Raw genomic sequence first — 27,908 nt, forward strand, 5'->3', positions numbered from 1 at the left:
CCTCCGCACGTTATCTCATTTCAAATGTAAAGATGTCAGCCAATCACAACAGTGGGTGTTTTTACTGAAGACTCACAGCAGACACGCCCCTTGAAACAGAGCATTCTAAACAGAGGGCTAATATCAGTATAGAAAAAATGCCTTTTATTTCTAAATTATGACATTTTTTTGATGTAAAAACCATACTAACAATATAAGTACACCCCAAGACACATTATAAAACAATAAAACAACCCATGCCATGGGACCTTTAAATGTAAGGAGACTTATATCAAATTTAAAAATCTGTCTTTGCATTATGAAACAAAATACCAAACCAAGTCTGCTTTATCTGCTAAAAATGATACTAGAAAAGGTATAGTAGCATTTTTAGCATATCCGATATGGTTTTATATTTTGTTCAGACATTTGAGACATTTTTCAGTGTGGTTTAAGTGTTTAAAAGTGTCTTTATATTACTGTACCACGGTATGTTTACACAGTGACTTTAATTTTGGAAAACAATGAATCATAAACACAAGCTGATTGTTGATTTTTGAGCACAGCTGAACATCATTAAAATCATCCAGTTATTCAGTATTTCTTGTTGAACAGAGTTTAACACAATTTACGCTTTTCTATGTGAAGCCGTTTCTAGTTTTTTGTTTGAATGCTTGAATTTGAATGCAAGTCTATAAATTTGGATTTATAAGTTCAACCAAGGATAAGTAAAAAGAAAAAAGAATGGAAGAGAAAAAGAAAGGAAGTTGAAACCGATAACACTCAGTTTCAATGGCATGCACCGAAAGCTGAAACATTGTGTTAAGATCCAAGACCAAAGTCGGAATGAAAAGATCAAAGCAGACAAACCACAAGAACCAGAAGACATATTAGTGACGCAGGTGAAAATATGATGGTTGTGTAAGAAAAAGAAAATAAGATGAACAGTTAAATGGTTAAGCAGATACACAGAGCAATACAGATGTCAAGCAAATGTCACAGTGATTTGACGAAGGAACGGATGTGTGAGAAAAGGGGGAGTCAGATGTCAGATGAGACTTGAGTGTGCACGCGCTACGTCCTTAGATTATAAACCCCAACTTACCTTCAAAGGTTAAATAAAACTTGCCTCTGTCAAACCACACGAGGGAGGGCTGGTCTGTCTCTGTGTTGGAGGGGGAGGAGGCATAAGGATGGGGGGAGTGAGGAGAGGCAGGGAAGGAGAAGGGGAGAGAAGGACAGTAGCGTGAGTCACACACAGGTCCATCATACGGCACAGTGATGGGGGGGCCGGGGGTCACAGGTCAAAGATGGTCACAATTCTCTTACGATGGGGATGACTATGATGTGTGAAACATTCACAAAAGGGCAAACAATAAAAATAGTCAATCTAATTAAATATTTTGTGTAGGTTTCAGTCATTTCATTTGCAAGAAGACTGGAAGTATGGAAATCAGGTGATATACAACTGCTATTAGCTTTAGATGTATAGTTGTTATCAATAATGAGGCATGAGAAACTTCGAGAAACTTTTAATGTACAATGTCTATGTTGTCACTATTTGTTGGCCTGTTCAACGGCTGAGAAGTGATTTTTTGAGAGCTGAACATTTATTCTAGCAAATAGTTTAACATTCTGATTCATTTACATATAATATCAGGACAGATGAAAGCTGGAGATGATTTGAGCTGCTTAGAAATTAAAGCCTCTAGATTCAAAGATGATGTTAAACAGCTTATTCAAAAACTTGTGAAGGAATAGATAATCCAAAACGGAATATTAACCTACCCTTTTAATATTTTAAACCTGTATACTGTCATTTTTCTCTCTAAAATGAAAAACAAGCACCATTGCTTTTACATCTCTTCACTAAACAGATGTTGGCACCCAAGCAACTTGACCATAAAGTAACAGCAGACAACTGCACTATATTCCAAGTCTTCTGAAGTTATTCATGAATGAATTTGTTCTTTACTGATTATTAGATTATTGAGTTTAATGATCCTTTCTGAAGAGGAAGATTATCAGCAAATAGTGACTTACATTTCAGTCTGCTCCTCACACAAACATATACATTTATGGTGCTTTTATATTGTTTTATTGTTTTTGTTATTTCAGTGTGTACTTTTGTTCTATGGAAGAAATATAGCATAGTGGTTTAGAATGAATAATGACAGACTTTCATTTTGGATAGAACATGTCTTTTAAAATTGGCATTTAAAAAAAGTGCTTTTGGTACATCTTTACAATATTAACCTAATAAGCTACAGTTTCTGTTTTTGTTTAACATAATTCATGTATAGACCTATTTCAAATATCTGATAGTGAATTGGAGGAGGTAGCTGCAGTAGGGATGATGGACAACAGGGGGCAGTAATGGGTGACACAAGAGGGAAAAGCAAATGAGGGCTTCTTCTACTATGCTGATGGTAAGCACAACTTTAGTGGTAATACAACTTTAGACAAAACCAGGACTAGGACTATGAATGAAGTGAAGATCACTTAAGCAATGAGAAGATGTGAGTTGTAAAAAAGAGAATCAGAGAATCTCAATGTGTTTTCTTGAACCGTTAAAACTGATCTAATGCTGCACTCCCTTCAACTCAGAATATCCTAAATGGAATAGCGCAATTAGAAGACTAACTTAATTTGGACTTTGAAACTTGTGCAGAAAATTACATACTGCAACCCAGGGTGAAGTACACAGTTAAAGGGTTAGTTCACCCAAAAATGAAATTGATGTCATTAATGACTCACCCTAATGTCGTTCCACACCCATAAGACCTCTGTTCATCTTCAGACACAGTTTAAGATATTTTATATTTAGGCCGAGCGCGTATGCAAGTGTATGCACACTTTATTGTCCATGTCCAGAAAAGGAATAAAAACATCATCAAAGTAGTCCATATGTGACATCAGTTAGTTAATTAGAATCTATTGAAGCATCGAAAATTTTGTTCCAAAAATATCAAAAACTACAACTTTATTCAGCATTGTCTTCTCTTTCTTGTTTGTGTTCAATCCTCAAATAAAGATTCAAACGGTTGTGAATCAGCGTATTGACTGAAATCACGTGACACTGGCGATCTGAATCATTGATCGATTCACATTCATAACCGTTTGAATCTTTATTTGAGGATTGAACACAAACAAGAAGAAGGAAGAGAAGACAATGCTGAATAGTTGTAGTTTTTGTTATTTTTGGACCAAAATGTATTTTCGATGCTTCAAGAGATTCTAATTAACCAACTGATGTCACATATGGACTATTTTGATGATGTTTTTATTACCTTTCTGGACATGGACAGTATAGTGTGTATACACTTGGATACGCTCTCGGACTAAATATAAAATGCTTTTAATGAAAAACTGTGTTCTGAAGATGAACGGAGGTCTTACGGGTGTGGAACGACATTAGGGTGAGTCATTAATGACATCAATTTCATTTTTGGGTGAACTAACCCTTTAATGATTAAAGGGTTTGCTCACCTAAAATTGAAAAATGAGTCATTAATTACTCTCATGTCAATCCAAACGCATAAAACCTTTATCAGCGTTCTGCCATAGAACCTGGTAGCACTGCTATTTACTACGTGAATAGCATTGGAGAATGAAATTGAAGAGAAGAGATGGTTGAATAAACTGATTATTTTTGTTTTGTTTTCTGCACAAAAAAAGTATTCTCATGGTTTCATAACATTAAGGTTGAACCACTGTAGTCACATGGACCATTTTAACAATGCCTTTACTACCTTTTTGGCCTTGAAAGTTGCAATGATGTTATTGCCTATGGGTGGTTCAAAAACCTCTCAGATTTCATCAGAAATATCTTAATTTTTGTGTTCCGAAGATGAACGAAGGTCTTACGGGAATTGAAACGACATGAGGGTGAGTGATTAATGACTTAATTTTCCTTTTTGGTTGAACAAACCCTTTAACATCAACTTTTAAGTTAAGTTCTTACATTATAGGATTAAAAAAAGTATTTAGGCCATTTGGAGAGTGAGATAAAACACAGTAAATTATCTTCTGTTGATAATCACACCCTTGCAGAATAAATGCTTGCATTGAATAGAGCCCTCCACTCAAATAATTGCGAAGATAAAGGTGGTGTTTTCATTTTGTGTCATCTGAGCATCAGACACTTTATGGTCAGAGATATCAAGTAGGAATACCCAACATTTGAATTTGAATGAAATGCAGCATAGGATGTTAAAGATAAAATTTGATGTGATGTGAATTTCACCCATGAGGGCTACATTCATGTGGCAGTAAAGCTGGACCTAGCAATGTTAGAAATGCTTTTACCCAGATGTAACATCTGAGAGCTCTCCACTCAAACGTATGCGAAGACAGGCATACTGATCAGCACTGCTGCCACTTGGGCCAAATTCCAGACCGCACTTCAAACACTGAGAGGATGTGTGTCTGTGTGTGTGTCATCTGTTCAAGCAGGATAGTGGTGCTCTTTGAGTTTTCTGAAGAGTCTACAACCAGACAGATGCTTTTCAGGGACTAAAAGAATCTTCGGTTCCTGGTTCTTGAAATCAGTGTGAATGTAAGATGTGGGGTGTCGTGTATGTGATACAGGCAGAGCAGTCTCTAACATGCATGATGGGCTTAACAGACACGTCATCTTTCATGGATGTGAAGAGCAAAATATGACATAAAGAATTAAAAGTGGATGTAAAAGTACTGACTGTAAACAACATGAGATAAGTAGAGTAAAAAAGAACACCTTTAAAATAAGTGCTAAAAATGCCAAACAGTCCTTAGTGACTTAAAGGAATATTATAGGTTATTTACAACCTAATGTCTATAGACAGAATCTGAGGTATGCTGCTGATCACTACATAAAGTATAAGTTTATTTAAAAAAAACAGCAAATGCATAATTTTATAGTACAATAGCATTGATAGCAATATGATAAAAGAAAGTTCAATGTATCATTAATAACACTCATAATAAATCTTCTGCAAAGTAATATAGTTAAAAACCCTAACGGCAGGATTTTGCGATAATTTACTATTTATATTATTTTTCAACAGCTTCAAATATGGCTCATCCAATTAGAATTGAGAATGTGAATTATCTATTTTTTTCGCTGTCTAAATCAGTTTAATGTGAGATTACTTGTTTAGGTAGAGCATTTTCTAGTTACTAAATGTATTACTAAAACGAGTCAAGTTTGTAGAATTTAAGCCCCAATTTAACACATGTTACATGTCCCAATGAAAGTATCCATGTTCACTTTTTTAGCTGCACAGCCTCAGACATGAGGGAGTTGAATATAACTTAATATCAGATAAGGCTTTATGCAGCTTTTATCACACTGGTCTGTTAACAAGCCTCCATGGATTGTACTGTGATGGTAGCATATTTTAAAAATGTATTGTCTGTACTGCCAGCTTTAATCCCAGGCTTCCATTATAAATGTCTTGCTGTAATCAACAACAAGCCACTGATTCTGCCCATAGACATTAAGTCGCAAATAACTTGGCAAATTCCTTTAAAGACTCTTTATGTGAAAAGAAACTTTAGTATTTTAGTCACTGGTGAAAAAAGAGAGATCACCATGAATGAGCTATGCTCTGACAACTGACTCTATGGGTAATGTAACCATTTGTTACATTGTTGAATCAGTGGTCTCCATCCCATCCATTAAATCAGGAGGGTTTCATAGCGTACCTGCAGGAACGTCTGCTCGTCTCTCAAAGTTGGGAAGTTTGTCTACAAAAGCGTCATCTTCTGACATCAGACAATTACGTCAGCCCAAAAGACAGGACAAGAAAGACGACAAAACACAAACAAAAAAATAAACGCAATTCAAATTAAATGACAAATAATTGCAAATAATAAAAAAAAGTCACAGTCATTAAAATTTAGACGTCACCATGAATGCACAGAACAGATTTAAAATGATAAAAAGACGATAACAGAAGAAAAAAAATTAATGGAATGGTGAAAAATTAATAATCCGAAAGGACAAAAAAAAACACCTAAAAGGATGGAATAGCACAAGCAACATATATACCTACATCATTCAAAAGCTCTAGATTAAGAAACTCTTGATTCACAAGACAAAACTTCTCAGGAAATTATGCTACTGAAAAAATGGGCCTAAAAACTTTACCTGCCTAGCATCAAGAAAAACTTCCAATAAAAGCATTCAACCCAGTACCGCAGATGCCATACATGGCATTTTGAAAAGTCCAGCAAAGACATAGGCCTGATTTCATAGACAAGGCTTAGACTAAACCAGGACTAGGCCTTAGTAAAATTAGACCATTCAAGTAACTTTTATAAATGTGCCTTAGACAATCACATTACTTGTGTGCATCTTGAGACAGAAAAATGGCACTGATATATTTTAAGATGCCACTGGAATTTGCTTTCAGATAAAAAAGCTCAAACATGCATATTAGTCTGGGAATAGACTTAAGCCGTGTCTGTGTGAAACATATCACTTTTTTAGGCCTTTGTTTATTTTCTACAATATAAAGATACATACAGATTAAGAATTTTAGGGATTATGAACTTTATCTATTCAATATCAAATTAATCCTAACAATATTTCCACCTTAACATGCACAAGACAAATTCATGCACAAGCTATTATACAATCTATGATGATAATCAAAACTATATTTTTAGCAAAGCAATGAATCTTTCACCATTGTTTCCAATGATCTAATAATACACAACTTCAAAATGCTGGAGATTTCACTTCAGTATTTTTAACAACACCAGTATCATACTGTTTTAATCCAATTTAAAGCAAAGCTGAAATAAAAATATTACTAAAGTAAATTCAAAACTGTGCTGAATACGGAGCACTATGGCACCTTAAGAAACAGAGGCCCGTGTTATACAGAATTCTAGATAGCAAGGCTGATTTCCAGAGCAGACAAATAAAGGCAGAGCAGCATGGCAAAGCAGAGAGAATGATGGGAAATGGAGTCACACCTGACACAGATACGGAGAGCTCTTTACCGACGGTGGGCGTGGTGGCAGCACTCAGAGAGTTTGTGGAGGAGATGGATGAGGTGCTCTCCGCACGGGCCAGCGGAGCCAGAGGAGGGGGGCTTGACGAGTGTACAGGGGGGCTGAACGGCCGATTCTGATAGGAAAAGTGAGGGAAACGGAAGAATAGACAGAGGGGATGTTAAGTAACAAAAGAGCAGTTTATCATTCTGGTTAGGTAATCAGGGGAAATGTACGTGCTGTGGTTGTGTTCCTTGTGTTTTGTTTGACTAAATAATGAATTTTAAAAAGACCCCCTGTGGTGAAAATCAATCAAAAGTTTTTAAATGTTGTTTATATGTCTATGATGTGTTTTAATATACTTTGATACAAACCATGTGCAAATTCATAAGTTAACACCATTGCTGAATATTTTCAACTTAACACTGCAGTTAAAACGAGTCTCGAAAAGGTGGTTTGAAATCGAAAGGTGTTATCTGTTACCTTATAACCAATCACGTCGAAATACGGGCGGGATTTAGCATGTCATTAACTTAACCATGAAGCAGGGGAGTCTCAAGAGAAGCCGCGCTATCCTGGTATATTTTTCTGTTGATATGAAAAATCAGGTATATTTAGCAATATAGCAGGTGAGTTATGTATATGATTTATATTATGTCTTTCTCCACTGATGTTCTAAGTAGTTTAAAGTGCTTCTAAGGATAATGATTTTTAGAAGGCAGACTGAGATGGCGAACAGGGACATGGTTTGTGTAACATTAGCAACACATTATTAGCTGTTAGATAATGTAGTCAAGCAAAAGGTTAATCATATTAATTACCGTTGTGTCCGACGTAGTAAAGAGTGATACATAAAGCACATTAACATTCTGATAGATCGACTTGTAGAGTTACAATCAAGCTATTTTAAGGCCTGTATAATTTTTTATTCACTGGAAAAATGTTTGAATATGTAATTTTGGTCATCAAGGATGAGTTTAAAGGAATACAATTATTGACTACAGAGGGACTTTAAATATGTAGTAAATGTCAGCTTTTAGGCTGTCTGTTTTTCTGAGGAATGAGTTCTTGCACCCTATAAAGCTTTTTAAATTGCATGTGTCATGAAAAGGTCAGTGAGTTTGTTGGGAATTAACCGGGACCGTAATAGGTACCATTTGAAATCATTGTCATTTTTTTTTATCATCACGTACCACATCCCCTACGCTTGGCTTCCCAGGAGGCAGTTTGGGACGTGAGGGTGGTCGAGGTGGGGGAGGGGGAGGGGGAGAGCTGCTGGTAGCCAGTGGCGTAGAAGGGCGTGCAGGGGAGGAGGAGCCTGTGGAGCGAGAGTATTCAATTAAAGCAAAGCCATTCAAAGAGTAACATGCATCAAGCCCATTCTAGAGTTCTTCCTGATTTGTATAAAATGGGAATACATTCAGAAAGGTATGATACTTGATCAAAATAGCCTCACAAATCACCTATAGAAAGCCAGGATGTTTAGAATATATTATGATGACTTTCGCACTTTACTGTGGAAACAATGAAAACAAAAACATTATTTGTATCTTTGAAAATGAAGATGTTTACAGTATATAAATATAGATAGAATGACACTTCTGATTAGAGCACTGCTAAATCATGAAACCCAAAAATGTCGTAGTACCAGTAGTAGTGCAAGAGTGGTCAAGGAGATGTCTCTATATAAAAAATAATGAAGCAACAAGTTGTAAGATACACTTCACCCCGCTCATTAAGAAGGCTCTCCTGAAAAATCCATATAACATGGTGGGGACTAGAGCAGAACGACTTCAAATTTAGACTTATAGACTAATTTAAATGCATTTCCAATTTGCAGAAACTTTTGTTACTGCGTATTACCCAACTGTGTTTATGCAATATTTTTTTCTATTGATTGTCATATTTTAAATTGTTTGTTCACCTAAAATTAAATACTGATCATTACTCATTCAAACTTGAGTGACTTTCTTTCTTCAGTGACACACAGAAAGAGAAGTTTACCAGAATATCTGAGCTGCTCTCATACATACTATGAGTCAAGCTCCAAAAAGGACCAAAAAGCATTATAAAAAAGCTCTATATTTCAACTATTCTGAAGCTATGTAATAGCTTTGTGTGAAGAACAGACTTAAGTATTCACAGAAAATTTGGTCATCACATGGTCATCATTCACGTTCAACATGTGGAAAGCAAGCTTCTGCTAATAACTAATTTTATGTCCACAGACAAAAATAACCTAATTTTAAATAACATGTGGGTAAGTAAATGATGGCAGAATGCTATCTTTCAGGTGAACTAAACCTTTCATGTTCTGTGGCTGCTGGTCCAGTTGACAAGTTTTTTTTTAAGATCAGACTCACCACTTTCATTTCCACCTGTACTAGCTGGAGGGATGGGCCCTGGAGATGACACTACCGCCCTGTACGTAGGAGGTGGTGGAGGAGGTGGTGTCGAACGTGGTCCTTGACATATCTCTTTGGGTGAAGTGCTGCTCTCACTGGGGTCCTCTTTTGATGGAATATCATCAGGGCTTTGCTGGTCCTCTTGGTTCAGAACCAAGGGCGGAGGGATTGTGCGTACATTTGTCTCTACAGTGCTTGGCGGACTGTTAGTTGAGTCTGATCGGGTCTCTGTCAGAGGAGCACATGGCGAAAAGTCTGTAGAGGACTCAAAAAGATCATCTGGTGGCAGTGGTGGCGGGGCCTCTTCCACCGGAGGGGGTGGGGCCTCTTCCACCGGAGGAGGTGGGACAGTTGGAGGAGAGGGAGTGGTGTCTTTGGGAACAGGTGGGACAGTTGGGGGGCTTTCCCTTTGTGACTCACTGGAAGGAGGAGAAGGTGCCAGCTCTGCAGGAGGAGGTGGAGATTTTGGTAAAGAAGGATTTGTCTCCTCAGATAGAGAAGGTGATTTAGGTAATGGGGGTGCTGGTTCTGCTGGGGGAGGCGGAGACAAGGGGAGTGGAGGTGCTGGCTCCCCTGCTCCAGAGGGAGGAGGTCTTTCAGGTGACTCTTCATTGAAGCAGACCCATTTATCTCCAGCATCTTGACCAGGTTTTGGAGAGTCTTCTGGACCAAAGATGTTGTCCAGGTCAGTTATAGAGGGCCTCTGTGAGATCTGCCTCGAGTTTTCCTCTTCTATCTGTACATCTGCATCGGTTACCACACAGATATAATAAAGAAACAGGAAAAATATTAGCAGGCCATAAACAGAGAGGAAGACAAATGAAAAGGCAAGAGTTACAAGACAAGGTGCCAAAAGACAAGCACAAACCAAACCAAACCAAACCAAACAAACACTTGTTGGGGACCGATATTTGTATAGACCAGGGGTGTCTAAACCTGCTCTGAGAAGGCAATGTCCTTCTGAGTTTAGCTCCACGTGCCCCAACAAACCTGTCTAGTTGGTTGAGGTGTGCTTAAAGGGTTAGTTCACCCAAAAATGAAATTGATGTCATTAATGACTCACCCTAATGTCGTTCCACACCCGTAGGACCTCTGTTTATCTTCATAACAAAGTTTAAGATATTTCATGAATCGGATCGTGTGTAAAACTGCACAAATGCTGAAATCACATGACACGTGGCGATCCGAATCATGAATCAATACACTGATTCATAACCGTTTGAATCTTTATTTGAGGATTGAACACAAACGCGGAAGAGAAGACAATACTGAATAAAGTCGGAGTTTTTGTTATTTTCGGACCAAAATGTATTTTCGATGCTTCAAGAGATTCTAATTAACCAACTGATGTCACATATGGACTACTTTGATGATGTTTTTATTCCCTTTCTGGACATTATAGTGTGCATACACTTGCATACCCTCTCAAATTAAATATAAAATATCATAAACTGTGTCTGAAGATGAACAGAGGTCTTACGGGTGTGGAACGACATTAGGGTGAGTCATAATGACATCAATTTCATTTTTGGGTGAACTAACCCTTTAATTAGGGCTGGCAATAAAACATGCTGGACAGTGGCCCGTCAGGAGCAGGATTTGACACCCCTTTCTGAGGCCCTGGTGGTGGGGGATCTTACCGGTAGGCTCTGTAGCAGGAGATTCAATCGGAGGAGGGGAGGTCGGCACATTCTTAGGCGGAAGCGGAGGCAGAGCTGCAATGACATTAGTGCGGCTAAGATAAGCTCTCACATACACCCCCCCCCCACCCCATAGGCAATGTCTCCATGCCCCACGGCACCATGCAAATGCAAGGTCTCATTCAGGCAGTCAGGGACAACAGAGAAGGACTGTGGCATGGGATGAACAGCTCAGACTATGATAACACTTCACTCTCTGTGACCTAGTAATTCACAGTACTTTCAAATGATTTAGGATTGTAACAATTTTATGTTAATTTATGTACACAGATCACTTATTTTTTTTAGTGTGTATATACCAGGGCTTGGTTATTACTTAGGGTGCTTAGAGGGCCATATAAAATTTGATAGAAAAAACATTTTACTAGAGCTCTCAAAATCAATGTTTATACTTTTTTTTATTATTAAACATTCAACTAAGCTTATATAATTACAGTTTCATTCTGCTTTCAAAAGACTGGTCACAAATCATTCATATCATATAATCAAAATACAACTGCATTTATATTTGGGAATCACCATATTTTTGGTCAATTGCATAAAAATTAGTTGCATTAGTTATACAACTATAAGATAATTCCTCTATATACAAATGAATACAAATGTAATCCCAATGTAGTTGCACATTATTAGCCTTGTTAAATTAATATTAAATACAATTTTGAGCATGTTGCAATTTTCAACTTTGAAGCCGTTGAAGCAGCTAGTCTTTGAGTAATTTATTTAAGCTAAACACTGACTCAGTTCACAGTTGATTACTTTCCTAGACGACTGGTCGTCTAGCAAAAAGTAGTAGTCATGCAGGCCCTAGTATTTGCATATTTATGTAAATATACATTCAGCGATATAGCACTATTAGAAGCCACATTTTCATCTATAACCATAGCCTTAAGCTTAACTCAAGCCCACACATACAGCTCAGTATCATTTTGCTTTTTCAAAGCATGCATGAAAATAGGCCACGTTGAGTAAACCGTCACCAAAAGACATGAGTACAGGATGAGCTGGATCACTCTTAGGATTTTGATCGCTTTCATAGCTAATGACTTGAGAAATTAGTAGGTTAATGGAGACTGCCAAAGGGGAAGTTAAAATAAAAAATCTGGAGGCAATCATGATATTTCCACTCAGTCAACCGTTCACCGTTCTGGAATTTATGGGTTTATGGTACCAGGATGATGGCAATCAGGCCACACAAGCAATGACTTACTTCCTGTAGGAAAAGGTCTTGCCAGTGAGGATTCTAGGTGTTGCTCAGGCAGGGGTGCACCCCAAACCTCAGGTTCCTCTATCACCGCTAATTTATGGAAGAGGACATGATACACAGTTGATGGGGATCAGAATTAACAGCTGTGTGACTCACAAAGAGGAAGGAATCACCATGCAACACTTATCTATCCCTTATATCTGTCATAAATGGCCTATAAATCTAATTGTTTTAATCTCAACTGCTGCAAATGGAATTGAGTGGGTGGCAACACAACTAGTAAGAACTGATGAATGTTTTGTTCTATAGTTCACATTACATAACGCTAAAAACGAGTACAGTGATTATATAAGCATGCAAACAGTACTCTTAAATACTTATAGCTAAAATGTGAGCATCATCTGTATACCCTCTGTGAGTCTCCTGAAGACAAATACTGTATATAACACAGAATTATTTTTTTTTTTTGTGAATTTAGTGAATGAAATAACAAAGAATCTGGGCTGTGGTCAGGTTCTATTGGATTGTGAATGGTTAAAATTCAGTGATCCTGTAAATGACAGATCCATAAGCAGAACTATGAGGCATATAGTGATATACCTTCACTGGTCTTCTGCTCATCAAAGGCTGTCTCCAGCGGAGGGCCGAATAAGGCTGTTGCATCCTCTGGCACTGGAGATTTCTTATTACTGAAATGGAGGAGAATTAAGCCAGATTTGCATGACTCATCCACACAGATGCAGACTAGTCACATCCAGGCTGCAACTCTCAAATTTTTTGATATAATCCATTTAGACTCACTTAAACAACTACACATTTTACTTAAAAAAAAGACTTAAATACCACTCTAAGTTGCAACCAGCAGGGTTATATATAAGTATAGTTTTTATTTAGAATGTCAATAGAGTGGGAGGAGACTGGCCAGCAATGAGTTTCAGGTGCTCACACAAGTTTATTTTTATTCTGTTTTTTATTTTGGTTTTCAATTGAGGTTTTACTCAGTTCAATCACGTCAACTCTGGGGATAGTTGGCAGTAGATGACAATGTAAATATATTTGGTCATAGCGGACTAGATCTAATACGCTGCTATTGTTGATTATTTTTGCTACAGGGCAAGTATGGACTTACTACTGCTAATAGAAACACAGATGCACTGCTGTGAACATGGAAGATATGCTGCTGCTGCATAAATAAACATAGACTACATAAATCCCATAGCAGATCTACAGTCAAACCAAAATTTATTCAGACACCTTCAACATTCTCTCACATTATCACAGTTTGTTCACTATAGTTTATAACATGGTAATAAAACATGACAAGAACTTTGATTGAAAGGTATGTAAGGTATATTAGAATTACAATTACCCAATCAGCTGTCAGCTGTTAAATTTAAGTACACAATTAGATAATACCAATTTAGATAATACCAATTTAGGTCAACTAATTACCAAGCAATGCTTCATTCTGTTCAGTCTGTGATGTGAAAGGTCGCATTAGCATTAGATTTGATTTGATTTCTCCATTCCGGCCCTGAAGGAGTTTTGGTTGCTTGCCACCGTTGCCTTTAGCTTGCTCAGTTGGGGACACATAAATTTCAACTACATTACTGAGCTGAACATTACAACATTACATTGACTGAGCTGAATAACATCACCGTTTTCACCAGAGCAGCTGTACAGCCGAATCAAATCCCGTCGCATTATCTTCCTGTTAACACTGTGAAGCTGCTTTGAAACAATTGGACTTATAAAAATAAAGGTGATTTGATTTGATTAGGAATTAAAGAAAAAAACACTTCAAAGTGTCTGAATAATTTTGGTCCCAAATGTTTATTCATTTTACTGTGGGAAGAATTTTTGGGAATAATATGTCACAGTTTACTTTATTTTGCTATCCTCATTTACATCAATGGACTATAGTGTCCTACACCCACTAGGAAAATATAATAATATATCTGATGTCTGAGTAATTTTTGGTTTGACTGTAGGCATGTGGAGCTAGGGGAGGTGGGAGTTTCAGAGGACCTCTTAAAGCACGCTGCAGGTCTAGCAATTATTATTATATATCATTATTATTATTAGCTTACAGAAAATAATAAACCAAATAATTTAAATGTTAAGCAAGCAATCGCATTGGCTGCAGGACCAGCAGAGGCCAATCACCTTGTGCCATGCGGTAATGATGTGATTGCTTGCAGACTTCATGTAAAGGACCTAATCGCCCTCTAGACTTTAGCTCTATAGATGAATGAACTAGATATTTTAATTGATACATAATTACTTTTAGTTTTTATCTACACCATACAAGTTAATTCTAATAGCTTTATTGTAATGTTTTTATATTTTGTCTATTTATTTATATTATCTTAACTTCATGTACAACAACCTATGGTTGTTTTTAAATGTGCTTTATAAATAAATATAATTAATGACTAATTTAGTTTCAGATCCAGAAATTGTAGTTTCAGAACAAATTGTTCAATCTACCTATAATGACACACAATGCGCATTATCAAAAACTGTAACATTCTCAAAATAATACCATTAAAATAACCATTCAAGTTATTTTTGTAAAAATCATATCAACATTGAACACTGCAGTACTCGTAGACAATGAAATGTAATATAAATCCACCATCATTGCTACTTTTAGCATAAAAATGTAACTCTAACATTTAGCAGCAAAATGCTAAAAAGCTAAATGCTGTGTACAAAATAAGGAACCTGCGTTTACACGATAAACTAGAAGTCAGGCTTGGGAGAATAATTCATTCCAACCATTCAGCTCTGTTTTGTTTGTGCACATTTATACTTTCAGTTTATTTTTCAGCACACTAAATTTTTTCAAAACAAAAAGGTTTTGTGAACAATAATAAACTTACTAACTAGTATAAATAACAGACAAAAGTGTGTAAGTGTGCGTATAGATACCTAGCAGGCTCGGGTATGGGTGCAGGAGCAGGCGCAGATGCAGATGCAGGTGTTGGGGACGGGGCAGGAGTAGGAGCAGGAGCAGGAGGAGCTGGTGCAGGTGTTGGAACAGGACGTCTCGGTCGTGCAATTTCTTCACCTGAGAATAACATCATGTTCATAAGAACACAAATAAACTACACCTACTCCTACAAACGCAAGCACACTTCTTTATTCACAAGACAATTTAATTCCAGACAACTATGCATTGTCAGATTTGAATAGACATAGACAACAGACTCATGAACCCAAAAATAAATTGTATTAAGTGTACTTACTGGGGTTTCTTTTTGCCAGCCCCTGAAAACAGACAGAAGGCCAAAACATTCATAAGACTAAAAGCTCACAACACCATATCGCTCATCAGCTGAAAATAGTGCATTGTGGGTAAATTTAATCAAGGGAATGGTAAGTCAAATTCAGACAGAGATAGTGGCTTGATACCCTGTAAAATGCTGTATCAGACTCATGCATTAGTAATAAATCACACTGTCATAAATGCTATTACATCAGGTTCTCCATGTTGAATGTGACCACATAATTTGTTTGAGTCAAAATGGCATTCTTTATACAAAAATGTGAGATAATAGATATCATTCAGTATTTAGATGAAGACCTCCTTAAAATAGCTTATGCAAGGCTCTACGACACCCAGTCTACAAATGATTAAAAAGGATATTTGCTTGATTTCTAAAGTAAGCATTTTTTGTTGTAATGGATCTATAGCACTAAAGTAAGCAGTATTTCTATTCACATGGGCTTTTATTTAGACCAGATAAGAGAGAGAAAGTGAATAAGAGTGCTAATGTTAGCTTTTAAAAAAGTGATGTCTGTAAAGAGTTACTAGATTTGTAATAAATAATACTTCAATTATATAAATGTAAATCATTTTTACTGGTCCTGACTGCATCTTTATAAGATCATCATCATATGTAAGTATTAAGTCTCTTTAAACATTTCTAATTTTGCTTCTAGTTCATTAAAATGATAACATAGGTATCTTCAAAATGCAAAAGTTCGCCTCTGTATGACTGCTTCAAGTCATAAAGTGGTTCAAACACTGGTGAACAGAAAAATAATAGTAAAAGGCACTTACCGGGCTACGTCTCTGTGACCAGCAAAAAGGAAGAGAGAAGAGACACCTGGTCAGAAAGTGATAAATCAGTAATACAGACTTCGATCAAAAGCATGCTCAGGGTGTGAATTAGACTCTACATTCACCTTTATGATGTCATTTAATCGTTTTTTTTGAGACCCAATGAAGGCAGTGACACGTAAGGAGTGAATGACTTCAATTTTGAGCGCTTAATTACATAAAACTATAATATAGCTCAAGAAGATATGAAATATAGGGCATATCAAGCGGAATATATAGGCATATCAAGAACTTGTGTGATATTTTAATGGTCCTTTTGAATCTTAAAGCTTCAGTTAAAAGTTTTGCCTTTTGTTTTGGAATAGCAATAGCATGAGGGTAAATGACATTCCCAGATTTCAGCAATTCTTAAAAATGGCATTTGTGCACGATTTGCCAACTTTGCACCTGTGCTGCTTATATCAGCACTGTTACGTCTTCAGAGGATCTAAAATCATAGAAAATATGTACTGCTCACTACTAAGAGATTATATGCCATACGGTGGGAAATTTTATGGTCATGCATAATACTCCTGGGCCAAATTTACAGTTAAAATGAAAACTAAAGGAGAAAAAAAGTTTTCAGTCCAATTTAACCTTATTATATTTATTTTTTCCTTGTTCTCCCTCCATCATAGTTGAATTATGTCCAGGAACAAGGGTTCTGAGTTCAGTTCTTAGAGATTAGGATGATGTACCAGTATCAAAGTCTAATCCTATAGGCTGTAGGAAATGGTCCCCACCAATCAGAGCCAAGACTGGACAAGCACAAAGACTGGCATGCAACCAAATGATTTAATATAAGAGCTGGTCTGATGACTAAGGCTGGCAGCCCACTCATTCAAATAATAAACAGCACAAAAGTGTTGAAGTGAAACATGCATTAACACCAGATGCAAAATTACATTGATTATTGCTCATTTTTGATGATATATAGATAGTCTCTTGGTGAAACTATAAAGTACAAACTATACAAACCCATCAACATTTAAATCTGATTTATTTTGTATACTATATTCAGCATATAATAGTCTCTACACATTTCTACAGTCTATTACCTGTTTCAGTAATCCAACAGTCCACCCGTAAACACACAAACTGACCCTAGATCAGTTCTTAAGGCATATTAAACACCAAGCATGCAAATTCACCAAGCCAAAAGAGAAATGTTAGAAGATGCCAATCTAAAAGAGGATGACAAAGTATAAACAGCTTACCGGACTATTCCTCTATATCAGCCAGCATGAGAGTAAGGACAGATAGAAATAGAAATACAGGCAGGTAGAGAGACAGAAGAAAAGAGAGCATTATCTACATTAGTATAGTGCTGATAATGAGTGAATTTGAGAGGAATGACAAGGCAGAAATCTACAGTGTGATGCAACACTGAGCAAACCCACAGTTTGCAATTTTCACAATTTTTCTGTCAACCACAGATATCGCCTCCAGCACATATCTCAACTAATAAGGAGATCAGTCAAACGTGGCAACAGATCAAGATCTCAGTGAGTGACCTCAATGACTTTACTCATAGCTTGAGTGAATGTGAAAAATCAACCATTTAATAAGCTAATTAAAAGGAGAGTGTTTTTGGTTGTGAGGAAAAGAAAACCCTGTTCAGCTTCCCAAATAACCCAGCATTAAGGGAAGAGTGGATGCAAGTGTTTATTTGTTCCCTGTCATGAGTCAAAACTACAGACGGTGAGTTAAACTGCATCAAATGTCTGTTTTGTTGGCAATCGGCGGGCAAGTACAGGGAAGCGAAAGTTATCCAGGGATAATGCCATGATGTGTGTGTGGTACAGCATATCTGTCTTTTATAAATCTGATAAACTAAAGATTCTTCGGAGATATGAAGGATGCAATACTACTCTATAGGTACTCAAAATTAACATGAGACAGACAGTAACTGCGTGCATGTTATGAACCCTTTAAAGAAATATTTCACCCACAAATTTAAATTCTATTTTCAATAACTCATATGGGGCCCTATCTTGCACCCAGCGCAATTGACTTTGTACACCGACGCATGTGTCATTCCTATTTTGCACCCGCGCAAAGCGCGCTTTTCCCTCCACAGAAGCACGTCGCTAAACTAGTGAATGAACTTGCGCTCCCTGGGTGGTTCAGCGCAAAAAAGAGGCGTGTTCCGGCGCAAACAATCCCTGGTGCTATTTTGCTGTTCCATTAAACAATTGCGCCACTGACCAGAAAAAACCTAGTCTAAAGTCAGTGGCGCGTTGCGCGTTTTTCATTATGCTATTTTAAGGCCGCATGCTTGACCATTATGTATAGCGTGCACAACGCGCATAGCCTACACTTTGCTCATGAAATCTACACAGATGCCCCATAACGAAACAAAAATATATTGCAGTATATTGGAAAATATCATGTAATATATTAGGCAATATATTCACATATATGGGATTTAATATTTATATTCACCAATATATTGCAATATATGAAAGCGGCAATCATTTGTATATTTTGCAATATATTACAGGAATATATAATATGCATAATACCATCAATATATTATTCCATGTATTTACAATATATTATAATATATTTTGAAGTAATATATTGGTAAATATATTTTCCTTTCATAAGGGGCAACAGTTATTATTGCAAACCATAAATTGTTACACTAAAAAAAATATTAACACATTGTGGTGTGCCACGAAGATGTGAAAAAATAGGCATAAATCTATCTTACAAATTATTCAGGCTTATTGTAGTAATTAAGTATCAGACCTGTTTGCCCAATAGTGGCAAGACATATATGTATATAAGGACATCTGACAAATTGGTTTGTTCGTCAAGAACCAGGAAAATAAATCGACTGAAAAACTGTTTAACCGACGCCTGTTTAACCGACGCTATTGTGGGTGGGTTGCTCCCATCCCCATACAACACAACTTCTCTGTCTTTCACTCCCTTACGAAAGGAAAATATATTTACCAATATATTACTTGAAATATATTTTAATATATTGTACTATAAAATATATTATATATTCATGTAATATATTGCAAAATATACAAATGATTGCCGCTTTCAATATATTGCAATATATTGAAAAATATAAAAATTAATTCCCATATATGTGAATATATGGCCTAATGTATTGCATGAAATTTTCCAATATACTGCAATATATTTTTGTTTCGTAAGGGCTGCTCTTACAAGAACGTGCACCTGGTAAATACGCCATAATAATAGCAATCCAATGGAACTGGCACACCTGCTTTTAAAGGGAATGTTGGATGCCGCTCTGATTGGTTTATTCACGTTACGCCCAAACCACACCTATGAATAATGAAGCTACTTCAGACCAACCCATTTTAGATTTGCGCCGGGCGCAAGAGCCATTTATCCCGCCGGGAAAATAGCAACAGCGCCGAGACCCGCCCACAAAGTTACTTGCGCTTCGCGCTTTGACACTTGCGTTTCAGATCGTTAAAATAGGGCCCATGGTTCCAAACTCATATTTGATTTTTATATTTCCATGGAACACATAATATTCACTACCATTCAAAAAATTTCCAGTTTTCACTACCATTCAAAAGTTTTCAAAAGGTTCCATAAGATTTTGTATATTTTTGAAAGACACTGCTGCACTGATCTGATCTTTTGATCATATCAGATAGTTTGTCCCACCTGCTTACAATCACTTTAGACACAACTGGTATTTGATATCTGTGTTTCCATAAATCCCTGCCCAAAATCCCCGCTTTACTATGCGACCTGGTTGACCCTCAGGTTTGAATGAAAATTATCTTATAATTCACAGTGTGGCCATGATTACAGCATGGATACATTAAAAGATGTTTGCAGTGTAAAATCTCCCTGAATGGATACAGACTGATAAAAAAACCCCGCACATTTTCGTTATTTATTTTAGTACTGCGGTAATATTTCATCTATTTGAAGGAATTTGCAGGAATTAGAGAGAGAGAGAGAGAGAGAGAGAGAGAGAGAGAGAGAGAGAGAGAGAGAGAGAGAGAGAGAGAGATATTGTGAATGTGTCTGTATGTAATAGCAATGTTGTCACCTAGTAGCAAAGCGGTTTTATTACAAAAATTCATAGATCTATGCTCCTGAATGCTTCTATGTTTGTGTGCAATCTTATAATTATAAAGTTTTCACCTCAGTATAAAAAGTTGTATGTTTGTAGCACGAGCACATATACAGGCATGTCTGCTTTATAAAACATCATTTAAAAGCTATTTTTGTGGACAAACGTGTCGCCCTTGTGTTGGCTTGGAATTCCAAGGAGAATCTGATAAACACGTTAAGACATGGGTCAGATATCCAGATTTGTATCTGATTTAAAACCACATTTGGAAGTGGCTTAAAACGGATGCAAAAAACAAAAACAAAAAAAAACAAATCTGATAAAATGCAAATTCTGATGTCAGATCTGAGTAAAAAGAGAGCTGACTGCATTTATGTGATCAAAAATACAGTAAAAACAGTAATACTGTGAAATATTACAAATTTAAATTATTTTCTATTTAATTTTTTTTAAAACTGTAAATCTTCCTGTGATAGCAAAGCTGAATTTTTTCAGTAGCCCTTACTCCAGTTTTTTGTTTTGTTGTTGTTGTTATTATTATGTTGAAAACAGTCTGCTTGATATTTGAGGAAATGCAACAATAATACATGTGTACAGTATAGGCATGATGCATAATAAGGCAATGAATGACACTTGAAAGCAATGGAAAATGGTTTTAAGATTAGCCACTATTTTGGTGTTTTTCCTGAAACAAAATTATTTAACATCTTCATAAAATAGCATATTGGCTACTTTCTATGGTATTTGTTAAAGCATCACACTTTATACATTATACAAAAGCACCCTGGACAATCTAAAAAAAAAAAAAAGTAATATGGGTTTCTAACAAGTTTAGGACGAATAAATGGCAACATTTTAGTTCTATTGGGTAAACTATTTCTTTAAAAAAATGTGGCTTGCTACATGTCAACGTTCTGCCACAGAGCTTGAAATTAAGACTGTGGAATGATCAAACAGGCTCTGAGCACACAGTGTTTCCCATCTGTAGCTTTATTAACTCTTGTTGGATGACTGCCCATATACAAGAGCCTTAATAAAGAAGCAAAGCTTATCAATAAAACATGAATACCAGCTGGAACCCAGCACCTGGCCGAGAGGTGTGCTATTTTAAGAACCCCCATGCCTTTGTGCTCTGTTTTTGCTCGACTGTAACTCCACCGTTACATTTATCTCTCCCTACATTCCGGATGGCTGGCTGGATGGAAGCAATATCTCTGCCCTGACTACTCAGGTGAAGTATAACAGAGAATACAACAAGATGTATGAATTATCACTCTCCTGTTGAAATGACAGATCACTATTGTATGGTTTCTTTTCTGTTGTTCAACCTTTGCTCACACTTTTCTGTTGAGTATTCATCTAATCCATCACCATGGTTACACACATAAGCACAGGTTGCCATGGTAGAGGACGGGCATGTGACTGATGTTTAATTCATGAGTAAGGAATGCCAGGCGTTCCAATACTGGACAAAGTGCATTTCAGCCACTGAGGTCATAATAAGTCTACTTAAAGCGCATCATTTTTCGATGTTAAAATACATATAGTACAAGTAAGCCATTTCTAGGATGAGTTTCCAAAAAATTATATTATATATAATTTTATATATAACACTGAATTGTACTGAATATACACTAATGTTCAAAAGTTTAGGGTCACTAAAAAGTTTTTTAAAGTAATTATTAACCATCAATGATGCATTAAACTCATCAAAACTGAGAAAAGACTTTTACATTTATTACAATTAAAAACTATTTAAAATAAATGTTTTTCTTTTGAGCTTTATATTTATCAAAGAATCCTGAAACAAAAATGTATCGTTGGGTCAAATGTAAGCGATGGGTCGTTGCCCGTTGATCACGCCTCCTATAGTCTGTATGCAATTGAATAATCCTTCAACCATCATTTGTCATTTGAATCATTTGAATAATGCTCGTTTATCATGCCTCTTCTGCAGTAGAAAATACAGAGCAGACTCCCCAGACCAATGTTCAATCTTAAAATGAGCTTGGTCTGGTGATAGTAATTGCACTAGGCTCAAACATGTTTTTCAGTCTTCTGATGAGCATTGTTCTGGGCTGCATTTTCAAAAGCGTCAATGGTTTCTTATGATAGTTTTGGGAAATGCAGCTCTGTTTGAAAACAGTGTCATCCGTGAGCGAACGTGAGCTCTGTGATTGATTAGTTATGTCGTGCAGCATTTGCGTGGGTTCGGATCACGGTTTAAATGAGCAGGAAAATTTTTCTATTCGTTGTCATAGGTTATTCATATTGTATACATAAAATAAACTTTTAAAATAAAAATAAAATAAAAAATTATTGAAGTATAGTATCGATACTTTTTGATATATCAATACTTCATATTAATACGCCCAAATATTTTTCTGAAAACTTTCAGAAAAATATTTGAATGTGGTTTAGCATTCATTAAGCCTGCTGAGAGAGGAATTCATAGATGTGCAGATTCAAACTTAACTTTGGGAATAAGAGCTAATGAAAACCCCAGAAAAGATAATTACTTTGTGACAGCTAAAGACCAATCTGAGTGCCAATTAATTTCAGGAATAAGGCAGAACAAGAAAAGACCCGGTAGGAGGTCCTGAGTTGTAGATCTGAGTAAGACTGATTGACAAGACAAAAAAGGTTTTAGAAGCTCATTGACGGAGTTCCATGTATCTGTGCGTGTGAATAATTTAGCGTGCCAGTTCTTCATGTGACATGGTCTAGCCGGGATGCCAGCGCTCTGTCAGTAGGCCTGCCGAACTATGCAGCGGAGTCATTGTGCCCAGTTTCCAAGCTGAATTATTGAGAGAGAACCGTGACACTAAGAGACTCCGCCTGAAACTCCTACTCCCTCTGACTCCAGATAACAACACGCTCAGTGAGTCAGATAAGACTCATCTACACCATATCTCATCTGAATGACCTCTGTCAGACAGACTTTAGATGACTTCATCTACAAAAAAGTTTTCAAAAGTCAATACTTCCGTTTGGAGAAATAATTTTTGTGCAATCGTCTGTAACCGCACAGACCATATGAACCAGATGTTCGCAGCACATTCTCGCTTGTGAGTCAATGAATATCAAATTATATAATAAAATCTGATGGATGCTTTGGAAAATGCTATCAGCAAAAGCCAGTCATCCGTATGGTATTCAGAAGGGCTAAAGAAGATGTATTAAAATTGTAAACTGAATTCACTAACAGTAACAAAAGTACCAAAAGTATCATTGCACTTCCAATGTACTCTAGCGTTCAAAAGTTTGGGGTTGGTCAATTTTTTAAAATGTTTTTTAAAAGAAGTATCTTATGCTCCCCAAGGTTGAATTTATTTGACTTTAAATACAGTAAAACAGTAATATTGTGCAGTAATATTGCAATTTAAAATAACTTATTTAATTCTGGTATGGCAAAGTTGTTTTATCAGCCGCTATTACTCCAGTCTTCAGTGTCACATGATCATTCAGAAATCATTATAATTGGTAAAACAGTTCCTATTATTATCAACGTTAAAAATACTGCGCTGCTCATTATTTTTGTGGGAACCATTATAATTTTTTTCATAAATATAAAGATCAAAAGAACAGCATTTATTTAAATTTTTTATAACGTAAATGTTTATATCGTGCTCATTTTAATACTAGTTGCAAGATGAGTTTGAGCCAGTGAAGAATGATTAGACAGGTACTCCCCACACAGACATATTCATCTCCTGAAAGCTGTATGTAGGGCACACAAAGGTACACCTACATTTTATTTTTTTTATTACTAAAACAAAATCATTGTTGTTAAGTTGTTTGTGTCTGTGTTGTTTTTAATATGCTTTAAGTCAAGTTCTGAAGCAGGGGAGTCTCAAGAGAAACCACGTTATCCTGGTATATTTTTCTGTTGATATGAAAAATTGGGTACATTTAGCAATATAGCAGGTGAGTTATATATATGATGTATATTACTTTGTTATGATAAACAATATGACTTTCTTCACTGATGTGTTTCTAAGGATACTGATTTTTAGAAGGAAGCAGCATGGCGAACGGGAACATGGTTTGCTTAACATTAGCAACACATTATTAGCTGTTAGATAACATAGTCAAGCAAAAGGCTAATTGTATTATGTTTCCGCTATGTTTCCGACGTAGTAGATAGTGATACATAATATGCATTACCATTCTGATATGTCAACTTGTATGTATACGAGCCTGTATAATTCACTCTTCCATTTCTTGTGAATCACTTTCTGGTTCAATCATATATGGCTGAATTAAACCAGTATTTCTACTTGTCATCGTGCAGTGTTTACTATAGTTTACTTTATAGTTTACTATATAGTTAAACATGTGGATCTCTGAACTGGTGTGAGTGAGTGGAGGCGGGGCTCATACCGTGTATAGTAAATTAAGTAAGGGTGTAGAGTTACATTCAAGCTATTTTAGGGCATAAATAAAAAGAAATTCTATGGAATTTAATTTTGGTGATAAGTTTTAAGGAAGAAAATTGTTGACTACAGGGGGACTTTAAAGCAGATTTAACTAACAGGATGCAGCTACATAGATTGCCAAAACTCAAAAATGTTTTTAGTGAAATGGCAGGTAGGCGTTTTTCGACTATTAAAATAGCAGGCAGCTCCATCTAAACTGCTCACGCTGCTCTCTCCAGAGAAAGCCTCCACAGTGTGATAGCTTCATAATACCACACATCTACAAGTAAGGCTCCACAAAAAATGAAATTTCTACTGTAAGCCAAGTTTGGCTTGTTTTTTTTAATAATCTGACTTTAACATTAAGTTAACAAGGTTAATACAGAACCTAAAGCACTTCCTCCTTTTCATGAGTGTCACTATACAATACACATACACTCAGCAACAGTGCAACAAACATTTTCTCTCCTTACTGACAGAAACACTAAGTGTCTCCCAAACGTCTTAATGCACTTCAATGTACTGAAGATTTACTGAACATGAACCAGAAAAAGCCGGTGTGATCTTGAGTTTACTCACGTTGTATCAATATGATAGCCAATAATAATAATTAGAAAAATTAGATTCATAAACGTACCATGAAATACTAAATGTATCAACATAATATAGAGTACAATAAGGCTAAAAGCGCACCGGGGAAAAAAAATGTTGCTTAAAAAAACAAAAAAACATTTAATTTCATGATGTGCATGGAAATATAACTGATCCTTGATGCAGAGCAAATTAATCTGTGCTAAAATTGATCTAATATGTGTTTTTTTTAATGTTATAGATTCAAGTAACAAATGAAAATTGCTAATATTTTTGAATATATATATATATATATATATATATATATATATATATATATATATATATATATATATATAAAATGATTTTCAGTTTTGTTCAAGGTAATTCAAATCAAACAAAATGATCTGCTATGTTAAGTAAGGAAGAAGAAGTGACAAGAAATAATAAGCTTGAAATGCATGGGTAACGTTGGCTGGACTCACCAGAGGCGAGGGAGACAGAGCTAAGTTGCCTATGGAGGCTTTTAATTCATCTACCGAGGGAGCTGCAAAGTTAGAGTCTGCTGGCAGGGGTTTGATTTTGATCTTAAACTTTTTGCGGTGGTCCTCCTCTTCTTCAGACTCACTGGAGGAGAAAAAGTGAGTCTTCTCTTTGGGGGCTGGTGGAGGAATGTTAAGGGATCATTTGTAAATTGCCATGATTAGAACACTGGATGAATTTACAGTGTAGACCTTACACAGGGAATCTATCAAAAAATTGGTTTTAAAAACTAGATGTAAAACATTAAAAAACGCACTGAACAGATTATTAATGTAAACCGCATAGCCTTGTTTTCCTTAACAAAAATTATAATTCTTTAAGAATTAAATAATACAATTATCATTGTTTATTGGTAAAATGCAATTATTCAAAATTGTATCAATAATTTATGGCTCAATTAAAGGATATCTCCCTCTTCCTCTTCTGGCCTGATGCTATATCCTTCATCATCTACCTCAGGCGAGTTCTGCAAAAGAAAAGAACTGAAGTGAGATTTTATCACAGAAGCAGTAGTACTATTTAATATTTGAAATTAAATAGCCATTAATGTAGTAGGCTTAAGCTATCATATTTTTGCAGAATATCATCAGGCTGTTGAAAGATGTACTTACATATCTATCCCAATCAATCTCTCCGTAGAAGCCATTTGGAGCCCCATTGGTCTTTTTCTGTGGCTGATCGAATCAAACACACAACTTTAGTAACATCACTCGGATTCACTGATATTTAGATTAGATGACTTTGGCCTATTTAAGGGTACCGCTGGGGAATCTACAGGTGCTTATTGAGTATTCACTTCTAGCTTAATGACTATTCTGTCTCTATATTCAGTACCGATTCAGTCTCTTGGGGTTCCTGAGTCAGGGTCATCCATAATAAAGAAAAAAAAAGACATAATTTGAATTATTTCAAACTGAACCATTTCAAATCTTAAAATCACATGAAAAAAAAAAACGTACTTACATTAACACTGATTATCTGATGTATTAAACTAGGGCTGTCAAACTATTCAAATACAGAATGACACTAACAATTTTTGCATTAACATTTTAATGAACCACTGTGCTAAATATTTCCCTCGTTGATCTTTGATGATAATTACATTTTACTATACAAATAATGCAAATGACTACTTTTGTTAAATCCCATCATGGAATATTTTATAGTTACTGTAAATTACCTATAAAAAGGTCTTTTGTCATAATTTACTGATAAACGGGTGTTCTGCTAGGATCTTCTGCGTGTGTGTGTGTGTGTGTGTGTGTGTGTGTGTGTGTGTGTGTGTGTATGCTTGCCTTGCTGCTTTAATTAGCTTCAATTAACTCAGAATATTTAAATCACTCAGTTCTCAGAATCCACAAAGAACCGAATTAAATGAATATACATGTTGAATAAGCATATTTAATTAATTGCACATGTTAATGCGTCAACTTTGGAACCCCCAATTAAAACAAACATTGATTCAAATTCCAAAATACACATAATGGTAAATGTGGCTCTTGAAATGATGCTGCAAGTTAAGAGGTACTTACTCCACCATCTCTGTCTGGTGACCCCCTAAAAACAGAGAACACAAAAGAAAGAGACAAAGAGAGAGACAAAGAGGTCTTTAATGCCCACTTAACATGCAAGCCCCTCTTTTTTCAACTCAAGCGCTGAAGCAATTAGCCAGGCTTCGTTCTGAGGCACTGAAACACCTGTGTGTTGGGCCTCAAACAGACACACTCTCAAAACAGACATCATGTATTCATCTACAGCCTTTTCACACCCTGAAGCAGAGGACAGGGACTCGAAGCATGCAAGCAGCAAATGCTCCATTGTTAATGAGTTTGTGAGAGAACTCTCACAAACTCTTCCTGCCTTTGGAAGCACAACTATTACTATAACTTCATTAATACTGGTATATAAATAAGTGA

General features: G+C 36.1%; 1 protein-coding gene across 15 annotated transcripts in view; it reads right to left on the reverse strand.

The window, feature by feature from the left end:
• sgip1a (SH3GL interacting endocytic adaptor 1a) overlaps nucleotides 1–27,908 on the reverse strand; it is a 97,605-nt gene that overhangs the window by 11,890 nt on the left and 57,807 nt on the right. For 2 of the 15 annotated variants that reach the window (XM_067459768.1, XM_067459767.1), the window contains 16 exons: nucleotides 27,525–27,549; nucleotides 26,604–26,666; nucleotides 26,401–26,458; nucleotides 25,935–26,113; nucleotides 17,601–17,612; nucleotides 16,345–16,356; nucleotides 15,527–15,548; nucleotides 15,210–15,348; nucleotides 12,876–12,964; nucleotides 12,279–12,365; nucleotides 11,009–11,083; nucleotides 9,327–10,112; nucleotides 8,157–8,281; nucleotides 6,946–7,099; nucleotides 5,668–5,727; nucleotides 1,085–1,144 (listed from right to left, as the gene is read on the reverse strand). In XM_067459768.1, the coding sequence (XP_067315869.1) occupies nucleotides 1,085–1,144; nucleotides 5,668–5,727; nucleotides 6,946–7,099; nucleotides 8,157–8,281; nucleotides 9,327–10,112; nucleotides 11,009–11,083; nucleotides 12,279–12,365; nucleotides 12,876–12,964; nucleotides 15,210–15,348; nucleotides 15,527–15,548; nucleotides 16,345–16,356; nucleotides 17,601–17,612; nucleotides 25,935–26,113; nucleotides 26,401–26,458; nucleotides 26,604–26,666; nucleotides 27,525–27,549 (1,946 nt within the window). The remainder of the gene's footprint in view (nucleotides 1–1,084; nucleotides 1,145–5,667; nucleotides 5,728–6,945; nucleotides 7,100–8,156; nucleotides 8,282–9,326; nucleotides 10,113–11,008; nucleotides 11,084–12,278; nucleotides 12,366–12,875; nucleotides 12,965–15,209; nucleotides 15,349–15,526; nucleotides 15,549–16,344; nucleotides 16,357–17,600; nucleotides 17,613–25,934; nucleotides 26,114–26,400; nucleotides 26,459–26,603; nucleotides 26,667–27,524; nucleotides 27,550–27,908) is intronic. The other 13 variants (XM_067459772.1, XM_067459771.1, XM_067459769.1 and 10 more) reach the window with 13 other exon arrangements.

The sequence above is a fragment of the Pseudorasbora parva genome, chromosome 12 (genome assembly GCF_024679245.1).
Source record: "Pseudorasbora parva isolate DD20220531a chromosome 12, ASM2467924v1, whole genome shotgun sequence".
NCBI classification, from domain to species: Eukaryota; Metazoa; Chordata; class Actinopteri; order Cypriniformes; family Gobionidae; genus Pseudorasbora; species Pseudorasbora parva.